Source organism: Rhinopithecus roxellana, chromosome 8 (genome assembly GCF_007565055.1).
Source record: "Rhinopithecus roxellana isolate Shanxi Qingling chromosome 8, ASM756505v1, whole genome shotgun sequence".
Classification (NCBI taxonomy): domain Eukaryota; kingdom Metazoa; phylum Chordata; class Mammalia; order Primates; family Cercopithecidae; genus Rhinopithecus; species Rhinopithecus roxellana.
The window spans coordinates 122,375,045-122,394,399 of NC_044556.1; the positions used below are offsets into that span (position 1 = coordinate 122,375,045).

The window sequence follows — 19,355 nt, forward strand, 5'->3', positions numbered from 1 at the left end:
TATATTGGTGAGACTTCTCACCTCTGGTCGGAAGTTTCACTCATGGCTTAGCTCAAGTCATTAATCTCTTTTTAATTTTTACTCTTGAATTCCTTAAACTTTGCTCATTGTGAAATGTTTTAAAATTATGACAAAAATTACTGTAACCTCTGGCCTTGTCTGCTACCAGTTTGTTACAAATTATTCCCCCCAACCAGTAATTCCACCACTATTACTTGATTTGTGTTTTATTTCCTATGTAACAGCCTTTGCTTTGCTTGCTTGTCTAATTTTACTTTCCCTTTTTTGGGTCAAATTTTTCTTTTGCTTTTTTGAAGAAGGAATATACAGAAGCAAAATCTGGTCTTCTCTGTTGATTCTTTAATTAACATGAGCCGGATACTTTCCACTGTCTTCTTGGCACTTTCAGGATTTCTTAATGCTGATATATGGACTCTTAGAATGGAATTTTTGAAGAAAAATCTCAAAGCCTGTATCATTCTTGAAGGTCACATGTATCTATTGTGAAAATGTGAAGCTGTATTTCTGAAGCTGAAATAAATTATAACATTTGAAGGACCCCTTTTCCTCATTCTTGTATATATTTGAATCATGGCTATGCATTTCAGTAATACCTGAGACTTCTAAATACTCATAGCTCTTTTGATTAAACTGTCCCAGAGTTAACAAAGTAAAGAATGATAGCATTTTGTGTTTCCGTCATTAACTTGAAGGAAGATGGGATTGTTAAAGGGAACAAATTGGATAAATCAAAGGCAGGAGAGTGGGAGACATTGTGTTTCTGATTTGATGTCATTATTGGAATAGACTGAAGAACACAAACCTTAGCGGGAGGGTATGATGTGACAGTTGCCAAGAAGCACCATGACATTTTGCTGTTGAAAATGAAGCATTTATTTTAAAAATTCTGGGAAGTGGAAGGAGGAAAGATGGTGTGCCCAAATGTTAGGTCCACAGCAGGCATTTCTTATAGCAAATATTTGAGTGTCTGACCCAACAATTAGCCTCTGTTATTTGTTCACTGGGCATAGAGGAGAATTTGCCGAGTCTCGGTCTGTCGCCTAGGCTGGAGTGCAGTGGGGCGATCTCAGTTCACTGTAAGCTCCGCCTCCCGGGTTCACGCCATTCTCCTGCCTCAGCCTCCCAGTAGCTGGGACTACAGGCGCCCGCCACCACGCCCGGCTAATTTTTTGTATTTTTAGTAGAGAGGGGGGGTTTCACCTTGTTAGCCAGAATGGTCTCGATCTCTTGACCTCATGATCCGCCCACCTCGGCCTCCCAAAGTGCTGGGATTTAGGCGTGAGTCACCGCGCCCGGTCCAGTTTCAAGAGAATGTATTCAGAAAATGAAAGAATGACACAACTTTGTCCTAATTTTGAGTTTCCAGAGAATAGAGAAAGACTCTCTATTACAATGAGTTTTGATGACAAGTCCCTTATCAATTGACATATTCCCAGAGTGTGCCATCTAAATGCAGAAGACAAAAGGGGATAGGAGGAGAGAGATGCTGGTTTATTTTCTTTCTGTGATCAGGGCATGCTCATTGTGAAAAAATGAACTGGACAGATTGTTGTGTTAATTTACTGTTTCCTGTGGAATTTCTTTCTCATATCTATACATCTTCCATGAGTGGAACATCTATACCTTCAAAGGAAGCTTTTTACTGGAAGAAAGATTCTGGATGAGACTCATGCTGTGTACTTGTGTTCTGTTTGTTTGTTTTAACTGCATGATTTTGAAGTATGTTAATAATATATTCAGAATAGTTTCTAAAGGTAATTTCCAAAAACAAACAAACTTACTGTAACTGTTTGACAATTTTTCATTTGTGTTTTAAATAGCTCTGGCAATGGTGTAAACATATGCTCAATCTGTTTCCAAGATTTTTGTTTTTCTGACGGAACCTTTAAATTTCATATTGAGAAACGTGTTTGGTATTTGGGTTAGATTGACCTCATACTTTGCTTCTAAGCACTACAACCCACACCTGGCATAGCCACTTTTCAGACCTGTTACTAATATTCTTTTACATTTTGGCAGCCTAATAATTAGAATACATACAAGAGATATTGGCTAAAACTACAACCTTAATTCGAAATTTCTCAAAGTGCATTCCATGAGATCTTAATAAGTTTTACATACACATACACCAAGCATTTTTTGGCCAAATATGCTTGAGAAATAATGACTAAAAATCAAATGTTTCTTTACTGAAAGACTTCACAGAAGCCTTAAAATCAGACTGCATTGTGACTCCCCAAGAAAAGAGTAATGTTTACATATTTCTCAGACTGATTTGACCATAGAACATCTTACACAACTGATGTCCTGAGGCACATGCCTTAGGAAACTGCTTCAGTGGCTTTAAGCCAGAGGAAAAGCCATCGAATGTGATTTCCTCAGTACAGACTCTCACTAACAAAAAGTTGGATGATAAAATCAAATGTACTACTCAGGAGGCTGAGGCAAGAGGATCAGTTCAGCCCAGGAGTTTGAGACCAGATTGGCAACACAGCAAGACCTCATCTCTTAAAAAAAAAAAAAAAAAAAAAAAAAAAAAAAAAAAAGTTTATTTAGCTGGACATGGTGGCTCATGCCTGTAGTTCCAGCTACCGGGGAGGCTGAGGCAGGAGGATCACTTGAGCCCAGGAGTTTGAGACTGCAGTGAGCTGTGATTGTGCCACTGCACTCCAGCCTGAGGAGCAGAATGGGACCCCACCATCTCTTAAAAAAGAAAAAGACCAAATGTAAGAGCAACAAGAGCTCTCAACTAAGGGTAATTCATCTGGAGCTCTGGTACTTTGTCAAAGCAGTATCTGACTCTTAAGGAGGAAAGTCACATTGGAACAGGTGGCACAAAAGCAGTTTAGAGGCATACATGCATTGAGTCTTAATGACAGACTTACGTAGGATTCAGATAATTTTATACCTTTCCTTTTCTCTCTGACTCTCCAAAAAAGAGATTCTTTAAATTACTTCCATGATATTATTGTGAAGGAAGGGATCCAGGTTGATTTAAGATTAATCATCAGAGAAGAATATTGAAGAATACCTATTCCTATTGCCTTTTTTTCCTCCCTTTCCCGAGCCTTCAGGCTCACCCACTGCTCTGGGTTATTCACTTACCTAAATGATGAGCAAAGAAAGCAAACAGAGCATTTTTTGTAAGGTTTTGTTTTTTTTTGTTTTTTGTTTTTTTTTTTTTTTTAGACAGAGTCTTGCTATGTTGCCCAGGCTGCAATGCAGTGGTGTGATCTTGGCTCACTGCAACCTCCGCCTCCCAAGTTCAAGTGATTATCATGCCTCAGCCTCACCAGTAGCTAGGATTACAGGCACGTGCCACCATGCCCGGCTAATGTTTGCATTTTTAGTAAAGATGGCATTTCACCACGTTGGCCAGGCTGGTCTCGAACTCCTGACCTCAAGTAATCCGCCCACCTCAGCTTCCAAAAGTGTTGGGATTACAGGCATGAGCCACTGCACCTGTCCTTTATTGTGAGATTTTAACAGAAAAGAAGAAAGCTATAAGAAAGACTTCCTCAGAGATCTTGCCAGAGGAATGTCACCATAAGACCAGATTGCATCATTGACATAAAGCCAAAAAAAAGTGGGTAATTCATCTTTCTTGTTAATAATTGAGCGTTTTATATATAAATTACGCCGCTCCAGATACAGCTTTTCCAATCTCCTTTGCCTGTTTTGGCCAAAACATTCTGCTTTGAAGTTATTTTTCAAAATGCTTAAGAAAATATAACCTAAAATTATAGTCTTGATTAGGTAAGTTTGCTTATATGTTGAATACTAGGATGGTGAGCTTAAGAATTTGTTAGCAACTCAGTATTCCAATTTAGTACTGCAACTTTCATATGGGAGTGGCAATTGTATGAGGTACCTTTGTAGCTCTACATGTAAAAAGTCCAAATATTTGCATCACTTGCCTTTAAGCATTTCGGCACTGTATAAGTAATATAAAAATTATGCAAAAGAAAGAGCAAAAACCCCAACTGCCCATATCTTCAATAGAGCTAATTTTGACCCAGTAAATGGTATCACCATCAACAATGCTTTTTCAGCAATGAAAGGAAGGGTAGATACAGTAAAGTAAGGATGAAAAGAAAAAGCTGTCTGAGGATATAAATGTCACCCTGATGTTTCAAGCAAACAGTCTAGCTGTCAGTGGAATATATTCCAAGACATAAAGTTTCTGATCCTGTTTCTGGATCAGAACACCAAACTAACTCAAACAGGAAAGTGTTTTGGCATATGCTAACAGAATGTCGCTTCAGCACTGTGGACTTGCTGTTCAGTTTAATGGCCCACCTCCCCACCCTGCTGAGGTAATTAAAGTGTTCTAAAGCCCCTTCAGAACTCAAAAATAGTTTCTGTTTTCTGGGCAGGTGATAAATCTCATTGAGCTTGACAGAAATTTAATTACACTTTCTTCATGAAAACACCAGGGATACCCATTACCTGGATCTCTAAAGCTAAAGCCTTGGAGACCCCCTAGCCCCCGCCCCGGCCCTAAAGTTGAAAGGTTAGGTACCAATAACAAGTTCTCCATCATTTAAATGGATGGGAGGCCTCTTTAGTGTAGTCAGCTTAAACTGGACTGAAGAAAAATTGATTTTGGACTTTGGGGAAGGTAAGATCATTTTTTACCCCTGCCCAGAAATAGACCAGTCAGTTTGGCTCCACTGACATCTCACAGAAAATGAAAAAGAAGTTTTTCTATTTTTTTTTTTTTTTTTTTTTTTATAGACTTCATTGCTCCACTCACTGAAGTGTAACAAGAATAAGATGGAAGTGAGTATGTTGTTGAACACCTAGATAAGAAGTCAAAGAGAGGAGGGTCTTGAGATAACCTCACCATTCTATAGCTTGCTATAATGTTGAGTTCATTAATGGTTTGGTTAGAAAGGGGAAATTAAAGTGTAGACTTCTGCCAGAAACCAGAGGGAAAGCTTTATTTGGCCTGCTGTTTTCCTACTTACAAAGCTGTTCATTGCAATGTAGCGTTTACTGTATTTTCTCTAGCTGCAAATCATCTCCCTGTTGAACACAAGAAAGGCTAATGGCAAATGAAGCACAACTTGGACCCTCATTTCATTATCCATAGGTCTGATGAAATGCAAGCCAGCCTAGGGAAATGGAGAAAGATCTGGCAGACCAGATTTCATTTACCCTTGGCCCACTTCAGAATAAATCAGAATTACGGTTATACCTAGCTCTTAGACAGAGGGAAATCCTAGAAAATCCTGGGGTCGCCATGGACCAGACCTAGCCTCCTGGTTTCCCTAGGCCTGAATCCAGGCTATTACACACCAGGACTACTCACCTGGAGCAAATTCTTATTTACAAATCCTTTTTTTCTGAGATCAACCTCTGGCATTCTCTGCATTGTGATTACATTGCTCATTTGATCCCTTGACACCTTCTAATTTAACTCACTTAAAAAAAAAATTTCACCTGCCATTGGCTACGTCAACTCCCTCTCCCCCATGGAGATTTCACAACGTTCATTGAAATCTTTGGAAATAACTGAGTGTCCCAAAATCAGGATTGAGAATCAAATATGCAAGTTATAAAGGTATTTGGCTTGGGGACTAGTCCCAGTTCTCCTGAATAAGAGTGCATGGATTTATCATTCCATGGTGCAAAATAAGAAGCTTTTTGAGTGAGCTCAAATTGCTCATACCTAGAACATTGCTAGTAGCCAGGAAAAGTCCTGGGAACTGCTAACTTAACCATGTGATGTCCTTTCATTTCCTTTGCATGTCTGCGTGTTTTGGGGTGTGATTTGAATTTGACTTTCGTGGGCTATTTGTGCATGCTATTATTGGGGTTTATTTTATAATTTAAACATTGTTTTCTTCCTCTGCATCTGTGTCTTTCTTTTTGTTATTTTGTTTTGTTTTGTTTTTACTAGGCGGCCCCCTCCTGCAGTTCCAGGACGACCATCCTAACCCCCATCATTCATCTCCTTTTGTTTCCAACAACATGTCTATCCATGGTATTTAAAAGCTTTTCATTTGCACTATATGTCGTATGTACATAAAAACTTTTATTTTTCATCCATGTCTATAATAAAAACAAAGTTTATTCTATATAAAAATGAAGTGTGTTCTGTTTCTTCTTTTAAAGAAGACCTAAATTTAAAAAAGAATTTGTTTCAACTAAAACAAGGTAAGGTGAATATATTATGTGTTCCTCTAAGCAGCTTAATTCAAAAGTTCTTAAAGCATTGTGATTTAAGATGGTCTTTTAGACTAATAATCTACCTTCAAGTGAAATTTCTGTCCAATAGAATAAAAAGAAAAAGAAAATTTATGGATGTCTAGAAAAGACACAGAAGACTAAATAATTCCAATCCACCTCCAGGAATCCCATGTTTACTTATTATTGCGCCAAAATATTTTTTCCTATTTTTATTGTTTTTCTAAACACTCTTATAGGAGATAAAATGTAAGATCATGGAAGAAACTGTAGAGCTAAAACACATAAACCTCATAAATTCTATATGGCAAATTCAAGGGAGAAAAACCATATCATTCAGAATAAAACTACAAGGCAAGGACATGTTGCCACCTTGAGAAGAAAGACTATTCTTGATGTCAGTAAAACACTAGAAAAATGGAATCCATACAAGTTTGAAGGAAAAGGGAACTTTTTATTCCTCTATCCTCAAATCATAATTCTAACACTAAAAGTTTAATCTATAATTTTTTAACAAGCATCCCAAAGATGTATCCAAATAAAATGTTTATTATTTAGGTAATATAGTACATTCCACCAAATATGTGATCGGAAGCCTTCCCAAGGGTTTAAGATTGAATTCAGAATTTTATTTTTTGAAAATCTGTGTGGCCTAAAATAGAACTTAAAAGTAGTCCTTCTCAAATGAGATCAGTTCTGAATGTGCTTCCCTTCATCATATTACGATAGAAAACTACATGACAAGAGAGTCAAAAAAATCATTCATCAGTTCTATTTACTTCTCATCTGACCTAGGCAAGCCCTGGCAAAGGAGGTATTAGGAAGATGTAGGCGGGAACCCTCAACTGTAAAAAGGGAGAGTCCTCATTAGTAATGCTGTTTCTTTGGACCACAATTTTTTTTTAGGACTGAATTCCCCACTTGAAAATGAAAAATCAGTTTCTTGGTTTAAAATTTTCATATGACATGTTATATAATTTTAATTGTATCCCCGGTCCAGTGACCACCATTAAAATCACTGGTAACTAAGAAAGTTCAAAGGCTCCAGACCAAGGCATCAACTGAAGCTCATGTATAGCAGAAAGGAATTGAGTTGATGCAAAATAGCACACAGCATGCAATCTTTTGTCCTTTCCTTCCCCTCCAGTCCGGGCATTTGATTTTTAAATCAATATTCTTACTGGATAGCATTCTTCATCCCAATAGACAAAAATGTACCTAGATGATTTCATACCGCCTCCCCAAATAAAAACAGAAGTTGTCAAAGACAAGGTTTTCTTCAATTCATTTTTTTAAAGTGTTTGGTACTTTTCTACTTTGTCTTAAACATGGACTTATTTTTATATGCAGTGTTACACAGTTTAGATGTTCAAAACTTAAATTGACCTGATGAACGATGAGAAGGAAAAACTCCAGTCATAACAGAATGAAATGACAACCTTACTCAGTTGTCCTTAACAAAGAAGTGTGTTCCCTTCCTTACATTCTACAGGCAAGAAAAAAGAGGGTAGGGGAAGAGGATAGGGGAGCAGCCTGGAGTAAAATTAAATTATGCTAAGATTTGTTAATATGTATTTAGTAAATAGTATTTCTGTGTTTCATAATGTACCCTTCCCCAACTCTTCTTACCCCCACCTCCACCCCACTATGTTTAATAGAGTTGAAAAATTACTCCCTTTTTCAGAGTTGATCATAACTCAGGAGTCAGGAAAAGCCAAACTATTGTGCCTTTAGTAAACATAATATTCCCTATATATTTTCATTCCTTTATTTATGCATCAAACGTTTCTTGAATTCATGATAATGTCCTAGACCCTGGGAGTACCAGAGAAGTAACAGAATAAAAGTAGCTTACAAAATAGCTAAATAAGCAATTACAATGTAGTGCTATAATACGAGAAAAATTTGGTTGTTTTTCCAGGTAGAACTGTTCTGACTTCAGTACTGAAGCAGCTATTTGAGTTTTAGTATCCTGTTATCAACTTTACCCAACACATGCTAATGTTCCAGAACATGGTGACTTTGACTTCTAACAAAGAAAGGAATACTAGAACTCATTTCAGCCAATCAGAAACCAAACTTTTCATTCTGAATGGAATTATATGATTCAGGATCTAAATCACACAGGTGTTGGTAGAGAAAGAGGCACACTGGTATTGAAACTTTAAACTGGCCTGTTTACTTTGTCTCCTAACAAAAACACTTTGGATTCAGGTTCTCCACAGCAGTCTTCCACCGGCCACAGTTGGGGGAGCTAGGTTTCCCCAGTCTCCAGCTACAAAAACTCAGAACATCTAAAGATCTGAAAGATGGAAAAAAGAGAACTAAAGGTAGGAAAAAATAAATGAAACTTCCAATTCTTTCCTTATGGGGTTTCCTTGAAAATGTTTGTATGCCTTGGAGGCCACATAAACATTGAGGGGTGTTTCAACAGACAGCCTAGAAGTTGAAAGCCAAAAGGAAGTAAGATAATAACATCTGATGTTCAGTTACAGGTGAAGATACTTTTAATGGGTTTGGAGCATGATACATTTCAATGCTCTTTATCCTATAGTTAGAAAAAAATGTTGTACTTGCCAACATCTTTAATATAACTCAGCATTAAGTATGATTTTTTTTTAATCCTCAGAAAATTGATACCAGATTCTTTAGTGCAGTTCCCTGAGATTCAGAGGTAAACCTTTTCAACTGTGAATGCATTTTAAAACAATGAAATTCAGTCACAGGAATTTAAGATTGCTGAGAAAGAAAAAAAAAAAAAAAAACTTGTATAGACTTTTATAATTACTAGGGTCTAAATCTGAATAAATTACATTGAGCTTATGACACTGTACCACTATATGTTTCCTATTTAAAGGGATATACTAGCTGTCTCTATTACCATAGTACAGGTGCACTTATGATAGGGTTACATCTCAATAAACCACCACAGGTTGAAAATATTGTAAGTCAAAAATGCATGCAATACCCTGAGGAACCCATGATAAAGTTAAAAAATCATAAGTTGGGGAGGATGCAGAGCAAGATGGCCAAACAGAAGCCTCCACTGATTGTTCTCCATGAACAAACACCAAATTTAACAACTATCTAAACAAAAAAGCACCTTCATAAGAACCAAAAATCAGTGATCACAAAGTGACCACAGTACCTGGTTTTAACTTTGTATTGCTGAAAGAAGTACTGAAAAAGGTAAGAAAGACAATCTTGAATTGCTGACACCACCCTTCCCCCATCCCCTGGCAGCAGCCACGTAGTGTGGAGAGAAAATCTGTGCACTTGGAGGGAGGGCACAGCGATTGTGGGACTCTAGAATTCAGCGCTGCCAACACTGGGCAGAACTTAGCTGTTGCCAATGGAGGGACCATTTAGACTACCCCTAGCCAGAGGAGAATCGCCCATCCCAGGTTTCAGAAACTGAATTTTGACTACCTCCACCACCATGGGCTAAAGTGCTCTGAGGTCCTAAATAAACTTGAAAGCCTGTCTGGGCCACAACAACTGCAATACCCAGGCAAGTCCTAGTGCTGTGCTGGGCTCTGAGCCAGTGGACTGGGGATCACAGGATCTAGTAAGACACCAGCCAGGATGGCTAAGTAAGTGCTTACATCACCCCTCCCCCAACCCAAGGCAACACAGCTTATGGCTCCAAAAGGGACTCCTTGCTTTGCTTGAGGAGAGAAGAGGGAAGAGTGAAAAGGACTTTGTCTTGCAATTTGGATACCAGTTCAGCCAGAGTAGGATAGGGTACGGGGCAAAATCCTGAGGCACATATTGCAGGCCCTAGCTCTTGGATGACATTTCTAGATATACCCTGGGCCAGAAGGGAACCCACTGCCTTGAAGGGAAGAACCCAGTCTTGGCAGATTTCACCACATGCTGAATAAAGAGCCTTTGGACCCTGAAAAATCAGTAGCAGTAGCCAAGTAGTACATACCATGGGCCTCAGGTGAGACTCCGAAATGCACTGGCTTCAGATGTGACATAGCACATTCACAGGTCTGATGGCTATGAGGAGAGACCACTTCTGCTTGAGAAAAGCAGAGGGAAGAATAAAGGGGACTCTGTCTTGCGCTTAGGTACCAGCTCAGCCACAGTGAGAAAGGGCACCAAGCCAGCTCTTTGGGTCCCTGATTCTAGTCCTTGTCTCTTGGATGGCATCTCCGGACCTATTCTGGGCCAGAGAGGAGCCCACTGCCCTGAAGCGTAAGTCACTTTCCTGGCAACATCCAACATATTCTGGCAGAAGAGCCCTTGGGCCTTAAGTGAACATTGGCAGTATCCCGGCAGTACTCCTCATGGGCCTGTGGTGGTGTTGAACATGAGGAAAAACTCCTTTGCCTAGGGAAGGGCAGGAAAGGGTGGGAAGGACTTCGGTGGTTTGGGTGCCAGGTCAGCCACAGTAGAATACAACATCAGGTAGATTTCTAAAGTTTCCAACTCCAGGCCCTGACTCCCAGACAGCATCTCTGGATTCACCCAGGGCCCAGGGGAACTTGAGCCCCTAAAGGAAAGGACACAGCCTTGCTAGTTTTGCCACCTGCTGATTGTAGAGTCCTAGGACCTTGAGCAAACATAAATAGTAGCCAGGTAATAGTTACAGTGGGCCTTGGGCAAGACCCAGTGCTATGCTGGCTTCACGTCTGACCCAGGGCAGTCCCAGTAGTGGTGGCCACAGGGGTGCTTGTGTCACCCCTCCCCTATCTCCAGTCAGCTCAGCACAGAAAGAGAGACTCTGTTTCTTTGGGAAAAAGTAAAGGAAGAGAACAAGAGTCTCTGCCTGGTAATCCAGAGAATTATTCTGGATATTATCTAGGACCACCAAGGTGGTACCTCTATGAGTCTGTAAGAGCCACAGCATTACTGGGCTTGGGGTACCCCTTAATGCAGATATGGCTGCAGTGGCCAAAAACTTAGATCATAACACCCAAGTCCCTTCAAATACCTGGAAAACATTCCCAAGAAAGACAGGTACAAACAAGCCCAGACCAGACACTGACAAGCATCCACAAGCACAAGACTATCCAGGAAAACATGACCTTACCAAACAAACTAAATAAGGCATCAGTGACCAATACTGAAGAGATAGAGATATGTGACCTTTCAGACAAGGGATTCAAAAATAGCCGTTTTGAGGAAATTCAAAAAAAATTCAAGATAACACAGAAAGGGAGTATTCAGAATTCTATCAAATAAATTTAACAAAGAAATTGAAATAATTAAAAAGAATCAAGCAGAAATTCTGGAGTTGAAAAATGCCATTGACACACTGAAGGATGTATCCATCAGAGGCTCTTAGCAGAATTGATCAAGCAGAAGAAAGAATCAGTGAGCTTGAAGCCAGGCTGTTTGAAAATATACAGAGGAGACAAAAAAATAATTCCAAGTTGAACCACTGTATATCAGGGACCATCTGTATATATTTTTGTTATTGTTTTTGATGCTACAAGTTACTATTGAATCTAAATGCTATCAACATATTAAGATCAGACTAGGTGGCAGGCTATTGGATGAGTCAACACTATAAACTCCTACTCCCATACTCGGTTTTTAATCAAATCAAATTTTATCGTACATTATGTCACATCCCAATTTTCAGTCCCAGTTCACATCTTCAATAAACCTCACGAACATGAGCCATGAGTAGATAATAAGGAAAGCCTAAGGAAGCCCCAGAAGACCAAAGAGACTTAAGGATCTGCAAGGCAGTAACCCAGAAGTCAGTGATGTGGGTTCTGCCTCTCAGAACAGCTACTCACAAAGTATTTTGATATTCCACATAACATTATCAAAAAATTAGCCTTTCAGGCTGTAAGGAGTTATATCCGCTTCTTTTTTTTTGTTTGGTTTTATTTTGTTTTTTGAGTCTCACTCTGTCACCCAGGCTGGAGTACAGTGGTACGATCCCGGCTCACTGCCACCTCCACCTCCCAGGTTCAAGCGATTCTCATGCCTCAGCCTCCAGAGTAGCTGGGAATACAGATGCCTGCCACCACACCTGGCTAATTTTTGTATTTTTAGTAGAGATGGGGTTTCACAATGTGGGCCAGGCTGGTCTTAAACTCCTGACCTCAAGTGATCTGCCCACCTCAGTTTCCCAAAGTGCTGGGTTTACAGGTGTGAGCCACTGTGCCCGGTCTTCTTGTTCTTATCTCCGAGGGTACATTCAGAAGGCAATGGAGAGCAAGTTAGAGCCAAAGAGATGGTTCCTTCTGCCTCTTTTTTTTCTTTTAAAGACAAAAATATTAGCTACATCCACAAAATCTGCTCAATGCCTTAAACATCTATTTATTTTGCAACTTAAAAAGAGTGTGAGGCCCACAGTGTTCTCACTAACCAGTCCAAATGTCACTCGAGCCCGGCACAAGGCCAGCCTGGAGTGGCAAGCAGTGAGCCAACAGAGCTTGTAAAGTAGAAGCAGCTCCTCTTGAGCCACATTTCATGGGAACCTGAGGGACCTCAGCTTTAGTAAAATCAATTTGTTCTATCATCCTAATAGTATTATAGTCAAAGAATTACAGAGCTAGTCTGTTTAGGACAGAAGACCTTAGTTAGGCTCATACTGTATGTTACTTGATTCTCAATGCCAGTTGGTGCCATTTGGTGGCAGAAAAGGCCATTTGTCTTTCTAAGCCCTTTCCTTGGGTACTTTTACCCCTGCATTACCTGATGGGCATAAGGAGGCAGCACCAAATACTGTTGCCAGACTTGTGGTGCTGAGCACATGCCAACCAATTGGGAAATGGCTGCTTCCTGACTACGCCACTGGGGAAATTATCTCATTAATCATAGTAATATACCTGGGGGAAAATGGCGTTTTAATTTTTCAATGATAGTTATTGTTTGCCAAGTTAAACAAACCAACACTGATGGCATCTGTGAGTTACAAAAGGAAAACTAAAGCAGAAAGTATAGGCATGGTCTAAGCTAGCATGCCCAACAAGGCTTCAGCTGTTTCTAATCTGCCTTTCCCCTGCAGCAGAGCTCTCCTGAGCCCTATTGGTGGCCAAAGGAGTATACCTTATCAGGCCTGACCTTCCACAGAATGTTGGTCAAACTCTGGCTGTCACCTAAGCTCTAATCACTTTGCCCAAAATCAAAATTTTTAGAGCACTACAATGATACTGCTCGCTATTACAAGTTTGCACTGTTCTGAGGAAGTTTGTGACATTATCCCCAAAAGGTTCTTGTCAAAATGCACATCACCCAGAGAATTAGCACATTAATCCCGTTAGTGAGCAATAATATGCTCATGAGGATGTGAAAAGGCCTACACTCTGAGAACACATCTCCTTCAAGGTGAAGAGGAAGCCCCCAAAATTCACCCCTCCATACCCACCCACTCACACTCACTACTGCTATCTGCCTTACACTTACTGGGACTTATATCATTAACCTTTTATCCCAGCCTGTGTCAATCATCCAAGAACCCCTAGACTTCTAGGCCACTCTCCACACTAATTTCCATGCAGTTCTGTATGTTCCTATTGTTTTCCCATCTCTCCCAAACTTCTGTAACCCTTCCACTGTCTCCTCTATAATTCACTGCCCATGATCAACAAAATTCCCTATATCTTCAACCTATTCTCTGGATATGCACTTCACAATCTTACTCTAACAAACCAGAGTTTCTCTGAAAGCACTGCCTCCCCTGCATCCTTTTCAAAAGGTGGCAGTTTGTCTCCCACAGCCCTCACACTGCTAAGCCTGAAGTGGGGTAGTTATCCTCATTTTCTGTTTTTTTTTTTTTTTTTCAGATCATTCTTCTTTCCTCCTCCCTAAAACCCCCAGCTTTGAACCTAATGGCATCAGATTATAGCACTACCTATATGTCCCTATGTGTTGCTTTTAACTACCAATGCCCAATTCATTCTCCCTTATTTCTTGATGATTTTAGCTACTGTTTCAATGTCACTCCCTCCAGTGATACTCCTGTTTTAATTCTTGGGAATTTTCATATGCTTGTTGGTAATCCACCCCCACCCTGCCTCTCATTTTCTTGACTTCACTCTTCCAACGATCTTTTTCTTTCTTCTACTTGAGTGCTAAGTAGTGAGATCTTGCAATGATCTTGCTCTCCACTCTATCTCAGCTACTTATTTCCAAAATTAAAACCTTGTCTTTCCCCACTCTCTCTTCTCTATATCCTATCTTTCCAGCCTACTTCTATTGTTTTAATCTCTTGGATCTCCAATCTATTAACCTTTATGCTGTCCCTCAGCCCTCTGTCCTTCACCCTTCTTAAGGTTCACTCTCCTCACCCAACTTAAATTCCATGGTCAATCATTATCATCATGCCCATGCATATATACCTATCTCCCTTGCCCTTCTCTCAATTTGTTAAAACCACCATTCTAGGTAAATCTAACTCTCTACCTGCTCTGGTTTGCACCCATGTAACTGTACATGGTCTGGAAAGCACACACACAAGCAAAGAACAAAGCCAGGATAACTGGTTTCACCTTAAATTAATCACCACCATACTCAAGTGATCCCTTAATACTGTCAAGCAATTATACTAAGTATCCCTAGTTCATTCACTCTCCCACTGTCCTAAGTTGTTTCACACATTTTCTCTCACTTTGCCATCCTCAATCTCAGTTGATTCATTGCCTCCAACTTCCCTGAGAAAACTGAAGCAATCAGAAAGGAACTCCCAAAGAATCTCATCACCTCATCTACCCATTGACTAATGCTGGTATTCATCTATACTCTATCTTCCCACTTGTTCCCATAGATCAACCATCCCTGCCCTTGTCAAAAGCCAGGCTTTGCACTTGTGCACTTACGTATTCCAGAATATTTCCCCACCAATTCTTCCCTCTCACACCATCAACCATCAACTCTCTACCATTTCATTTCAATCAAGGTACAAACATGCTATCATTTTTTGGTCTTCACTTTCCCTTTTAGTTTCTGTCCTATTTCCTGGCTCCCCTTTGAAGCAAAACTATAAAGTTGTCTGTACTTGCTGCTGAATTTCTCTTCTATTCTCTCTTAAACCCACACCAAACAGGTTTTTATTCCCAGCACTCCAACAAAAACCTGCTCTTTTAAATGTAAAGGTCAATTTTCAGCTGTCTTACTTGCTTTATCATGTTTTTATCTGATCACATTTGATCACCCACGCTCTCTGGAGACACATTCAGTGCTTGGTTTCCAGGACACAGAACTCTCTTGATTTTCCCCTTGCCTCAGTGGTTTTGCTGTCAAAATCTCTTTGCTGCTTCTTCTCCTCAACATTTTACTTTGGAGTTCTTGGTCCTCTTCTCTGTCTATACCCATTTCCTTGGTGATCTCATTCAGTCTCACAGCATTAAATATCATTTATATTGCCAATACATCTCAAATTTATATTGAATTTCATACATCTCTCTCAAACTCCAAGGTCATATTTCCTATATTCCCTACTCAGGGAATATAAATGTCTTCAAGACATTTCCTACCCCACATGCACCAAACTAAACTCCTCATCTTCCTCCCAAAACTCTCCAGTTACCACCCTTCTGCCCCCATCTCAATTAATGGCATATCCATATTTCAGTTTGTTCAGGGAAAAAACCTTAATTTATAACTCTTCTCTTTCTTTCACACCCTACATCTAATACATCAGGTAGCCCCACTGGCTTTACTTTCAAATTATATCTAGAACGTGACTACTTTCTGCCACTTCCTCTGCCATCCTCTGTTTTGAGCCACCATTATCCCTTGCTTGGATTACTGCAAAATCCTCCTAATACTTCTTCCTGTGTCTACTCTTGCCCTACAGCAACCAGAATGAGCCTTTCAAAATACATATCTTCTTTTTCTCCATGACCCTCCAATGGCTCCCATCTCACAGTAAAAGCCTAAGCTTTTAATAGCTTATAATGTCATACATAATCTAGCTTCCCACATTACCTCTATGACTTCATCTTCGGTTGCTCACTCCACTTCAGCCACTCCTTGCTATTCCCTCCACACACCAGGTATTCTCCTACCCAAAGGTTTTGTAGCAGCTCTTCCCTCTGCAGCTCTTCCCTCTGACTGGGATGCTCTTCCCCAGGGAATCTGAATTATTCCCTCACTTCCTTCAAGTCTTTGGTAAAACGTTACCTTTCCCATGAGACCTACTCTGACCTCTTTATTTAATGCTATGCCACTTTTTTTCTTTTTTCCATAGCACTTACTGTCTTCCATTTATGTTTATTATATGTCTCCTCCTGCTATAATGTAAGCTCTACGAGATCAAGAACCTTTGTCCTTTTTATTTATAGATATATTCCAAGCACACAGAATGGTATCTGTCATACAGTAAGTGCTCAAAAAATATTTATTGTCAATAAATTCCTGATGCCACACATTATAAAATCTGAACAGTAGAAGGTGAGTAGAGGGAGGCCTATGTAGACACGAAATATTTTGTTGGATTTTGGGGAATATTGTTGGATACTGGGGAAAGAGAATAAGGGATAAAGGGAATGATGAGGGATTTGACAAAGCATTAAAAGCAACTGCCTACCATTATCCTTTAGTCCTGGGTGCCATTCAGGTACAAGCACAGGCTTTGTGTAAGAAAACCAAACTATTAGCGCAAGTTGGCAACATAGCCTTAGGCAATACTTAACCCACTCTGAGTCTCAGTCTCCTCAACTGTGAAATTGAAACAAAACCTCTTACAGGATCGTTGTAAGATGTAAATTCAAATACACACACACACACACACACACACACACACACAAAACATGCATAGCATATTACCTAGCGTGGATTGGGTGCTCTAAAATACAGGTGCTATTATTTATCAAACCCCAGTATGCCATTTACCTCCTGAATTTATGGAGACCTCACAAACCACAATTCAGCAAGAATTTCAAGACTCTAATTGCATCTCATTATAAAAAGGGAAATCAATAACTTCCACAAGATGGCACTGTGTCCCAGCCCTGTTTCCTTAAATACAATGGGTTGGAAATTTTGTATAGCTGTGTAACTGATGCCCTCTGCTGACTTGTTTTCTTTTTCTTGTCCTTGAGCCTTTGGCTTAGAGGATGTAAACGATGGCTTGATATGCATCCTCTATATGCTTAGTATGAATTATCAAATCCACAATGTAACCCAGCTGCCCAAAGTATTTCTCAAAAATTTACTGACACCAATACAATCTCCACACAGAACACCAGGCATGTTGCTACAGCCAGATGCACATGCCTTCTAGTTACATGCCAGTCATAAATCAGCTGCATCATGCCACAAAATAAAGTGCACCTGTCATCCTATAACTCTACCTCTTCTTAATCCCTTCCATGCCACCATTTTGGAAGGGTGAGCAAAGTTGCCTCCCCATTCCTCTCTCCTTGATCTCACTTGCCACGCCACCCTCCAACCTTACCTGTAACTTAGAGTGATAAGAAACAGAGCTGGGAGAAAGGGATGCAGAGGGAGAAGGGCAGACAGTGTCTGATGCTGGCAAGTATTTGGCAGGCTGGGATTTAATTCCAATGCTACTGTAAACTTTTCCTCCTCACCTTTCCCCCTTTCCCACACATACCACACTATTCTCTAAAACTCTAAATCATTCATATTCTACTTGCACCCTTTCAGGGTGATTTAAATATAAGAGAGTGACTAGGTTGCTGAATTTGAGTGATGAGTAACTTCCCAGACAACCATCATACTACTTTATACCAATTGTTTTCTAGGCCTGAATCCCTGTGCCAGCAGCCACCAAAGAGGCATGCCACAGTTGAGCCTTATCATCCTTCTGATGGCAGCAGTTAAGGGCTCTGGATTGCTTGACATTTTCTTAATAGCACATTTAATGAATTTTTTTATTTGCAATTTTTCTTAAACCTTTATTTATTTATTTATTTTTGAGACAGGGTCTTGCTCTGTTGCCTATGCTGGAGTGCAGTGATGTGAACACAGCTCACTGCAGTCTCGACCTCCTGGGCTCAAGATCTGCCTGCCTTAGCTTCTCATGCAGCTGGAACCACAGGCACTCACCACCACCTCCAGTTAATTTTTTAAGTTTTTTATAGAGAAGTGGGTCTCATTTTGTTGCCCAGGCTGGTCTCAAACTGCTGGGCTTAAACTGCTAGACTCAAACTGCTAGGCTTAAGCAGTTTTCCCACCTCAGCCTCCCAAAGTGCTGAGATTGCAGGTGTGAGCCATTGCACCCAGCCAGATACAGCATTTTTTACAAACTGAAGGTTTGTGGCAACCTTGTGTTAACCAAGTCTGTCAGTGCCATTGTTCCAATTGGCATGTGCTCACTTCGTGTTCCTGTGTCACATTTTGGTAATTCTGATAATATTTCAAACTTTATTATCACATCTGTTATGCTGATCTGTGACCGGTGATCTTTGATGTTACCATTATAATTGTTTTGGGGTACCACAAATTATACCCATATAAGAGGGCAAACTTAGTGGATAAATGTGTATGTTCTGACTGCCCCACTGACCACATTGACCAGCTGTTTCCTGTCTTTCTTCCTCTTCTTGGGCCTCCCTATTTCCTGAGACACAACAGCATCAAAATTAAGCCAATTAATAACCCTGAAATGGCTTGTAACTGTTCAAGCAAAAGGAAGAGTCACACATCTCTCGTTTTAAATCAAAAGTAGAAATGATTAAGCTTAGTGAGGAAGGCATGTCAAAAGCCGAGACAGGCTGAAAGCCAGGCCGCTTGTCACAAACAGCCAAGATGTGAATGCAAATAAAAAGTTATTGAAGGAAATTAAAAGTGGTACTCCCATGATACGAAACTAAAACAGCCTTATTGTTAATACAGATAAAGTACTAGTGGTCTGTGTAAAAGACTAAAGGAGTCACAACATTCCCTTTGGCCAAAGCATAATCCACAGCAAGGCCCTAACTCTCCTCAATTTAACAAAGGCTGAGGGAGGAGAGGAAGCTGCAGAAGAAAAGTTTGAAACTAAGAGAGGTTGATTCATGAGGTTTAAGGAAAGCAGCCATCTCTGTAACATAAAAGTGCAAACTGAAGCAGCAAGTGCTGACATAGAAGCTGCAAATTATCCAGAAGATCTAGCTAAGAACATTGATGCAGGCTTCCATTCTAAGATGGCCAAATAGGAATAGCTCCAGTCTGCAGCTCCCAGAGTGATCAATGCAGAAGACAGGTGATTTCTGCATTTCCAACTG

At 40.1% G+C, this 19,355-nt stretch overlaps 2 protein-coding genes across 4 annotated transcripts in view; both read left to right on the forward strand.

Annotated features, from left to right (window-relative positions):
* DNM3 (dynamin 3) overlaps window positions 1-6,112 on the forward strand; it is a 572,648-nt gene extending 566,536 nt beyond the window's left edge. For all 3 annotated transcript variants that reach the window (XM_030935982.1, XM_030935983.1, XM_030935985.1), the window contains one exon: window positions 5,927-6,112. In XM_030935982.1, coding sequence (XP_030791842.1) covers window positions 5,927-5,963 — 37 coding nt within the window. In that variant the 3' untranslated portion in view covers window positions 5,964-6,112. The remainder of the gene's footprint in view (window positions 1-5,926) is intronic.
* Window positions 6,113-8,324: 2,212 nt separating this feature from the next.
* C8H1orf105 (chromosome 8 C1orf105 homolog) overlaps window positions 8,325-19,355 on the forward strand; it is a 49,321-nt gene continuing 38,290 nt past the window's right edge. The window contains exon 1 of the mRNA XM_010372600.2: window positions 8,325-8,543. Within this exon, the coding sequence (XP_010370902.1) occupies window positions 8,523-8,543 (21 nt within the window). The 5' untranslated portion in view covers window positions 8,325-8,522. The remainder of the gene's footprint in view (window positions 8,544-19,355) is intronic.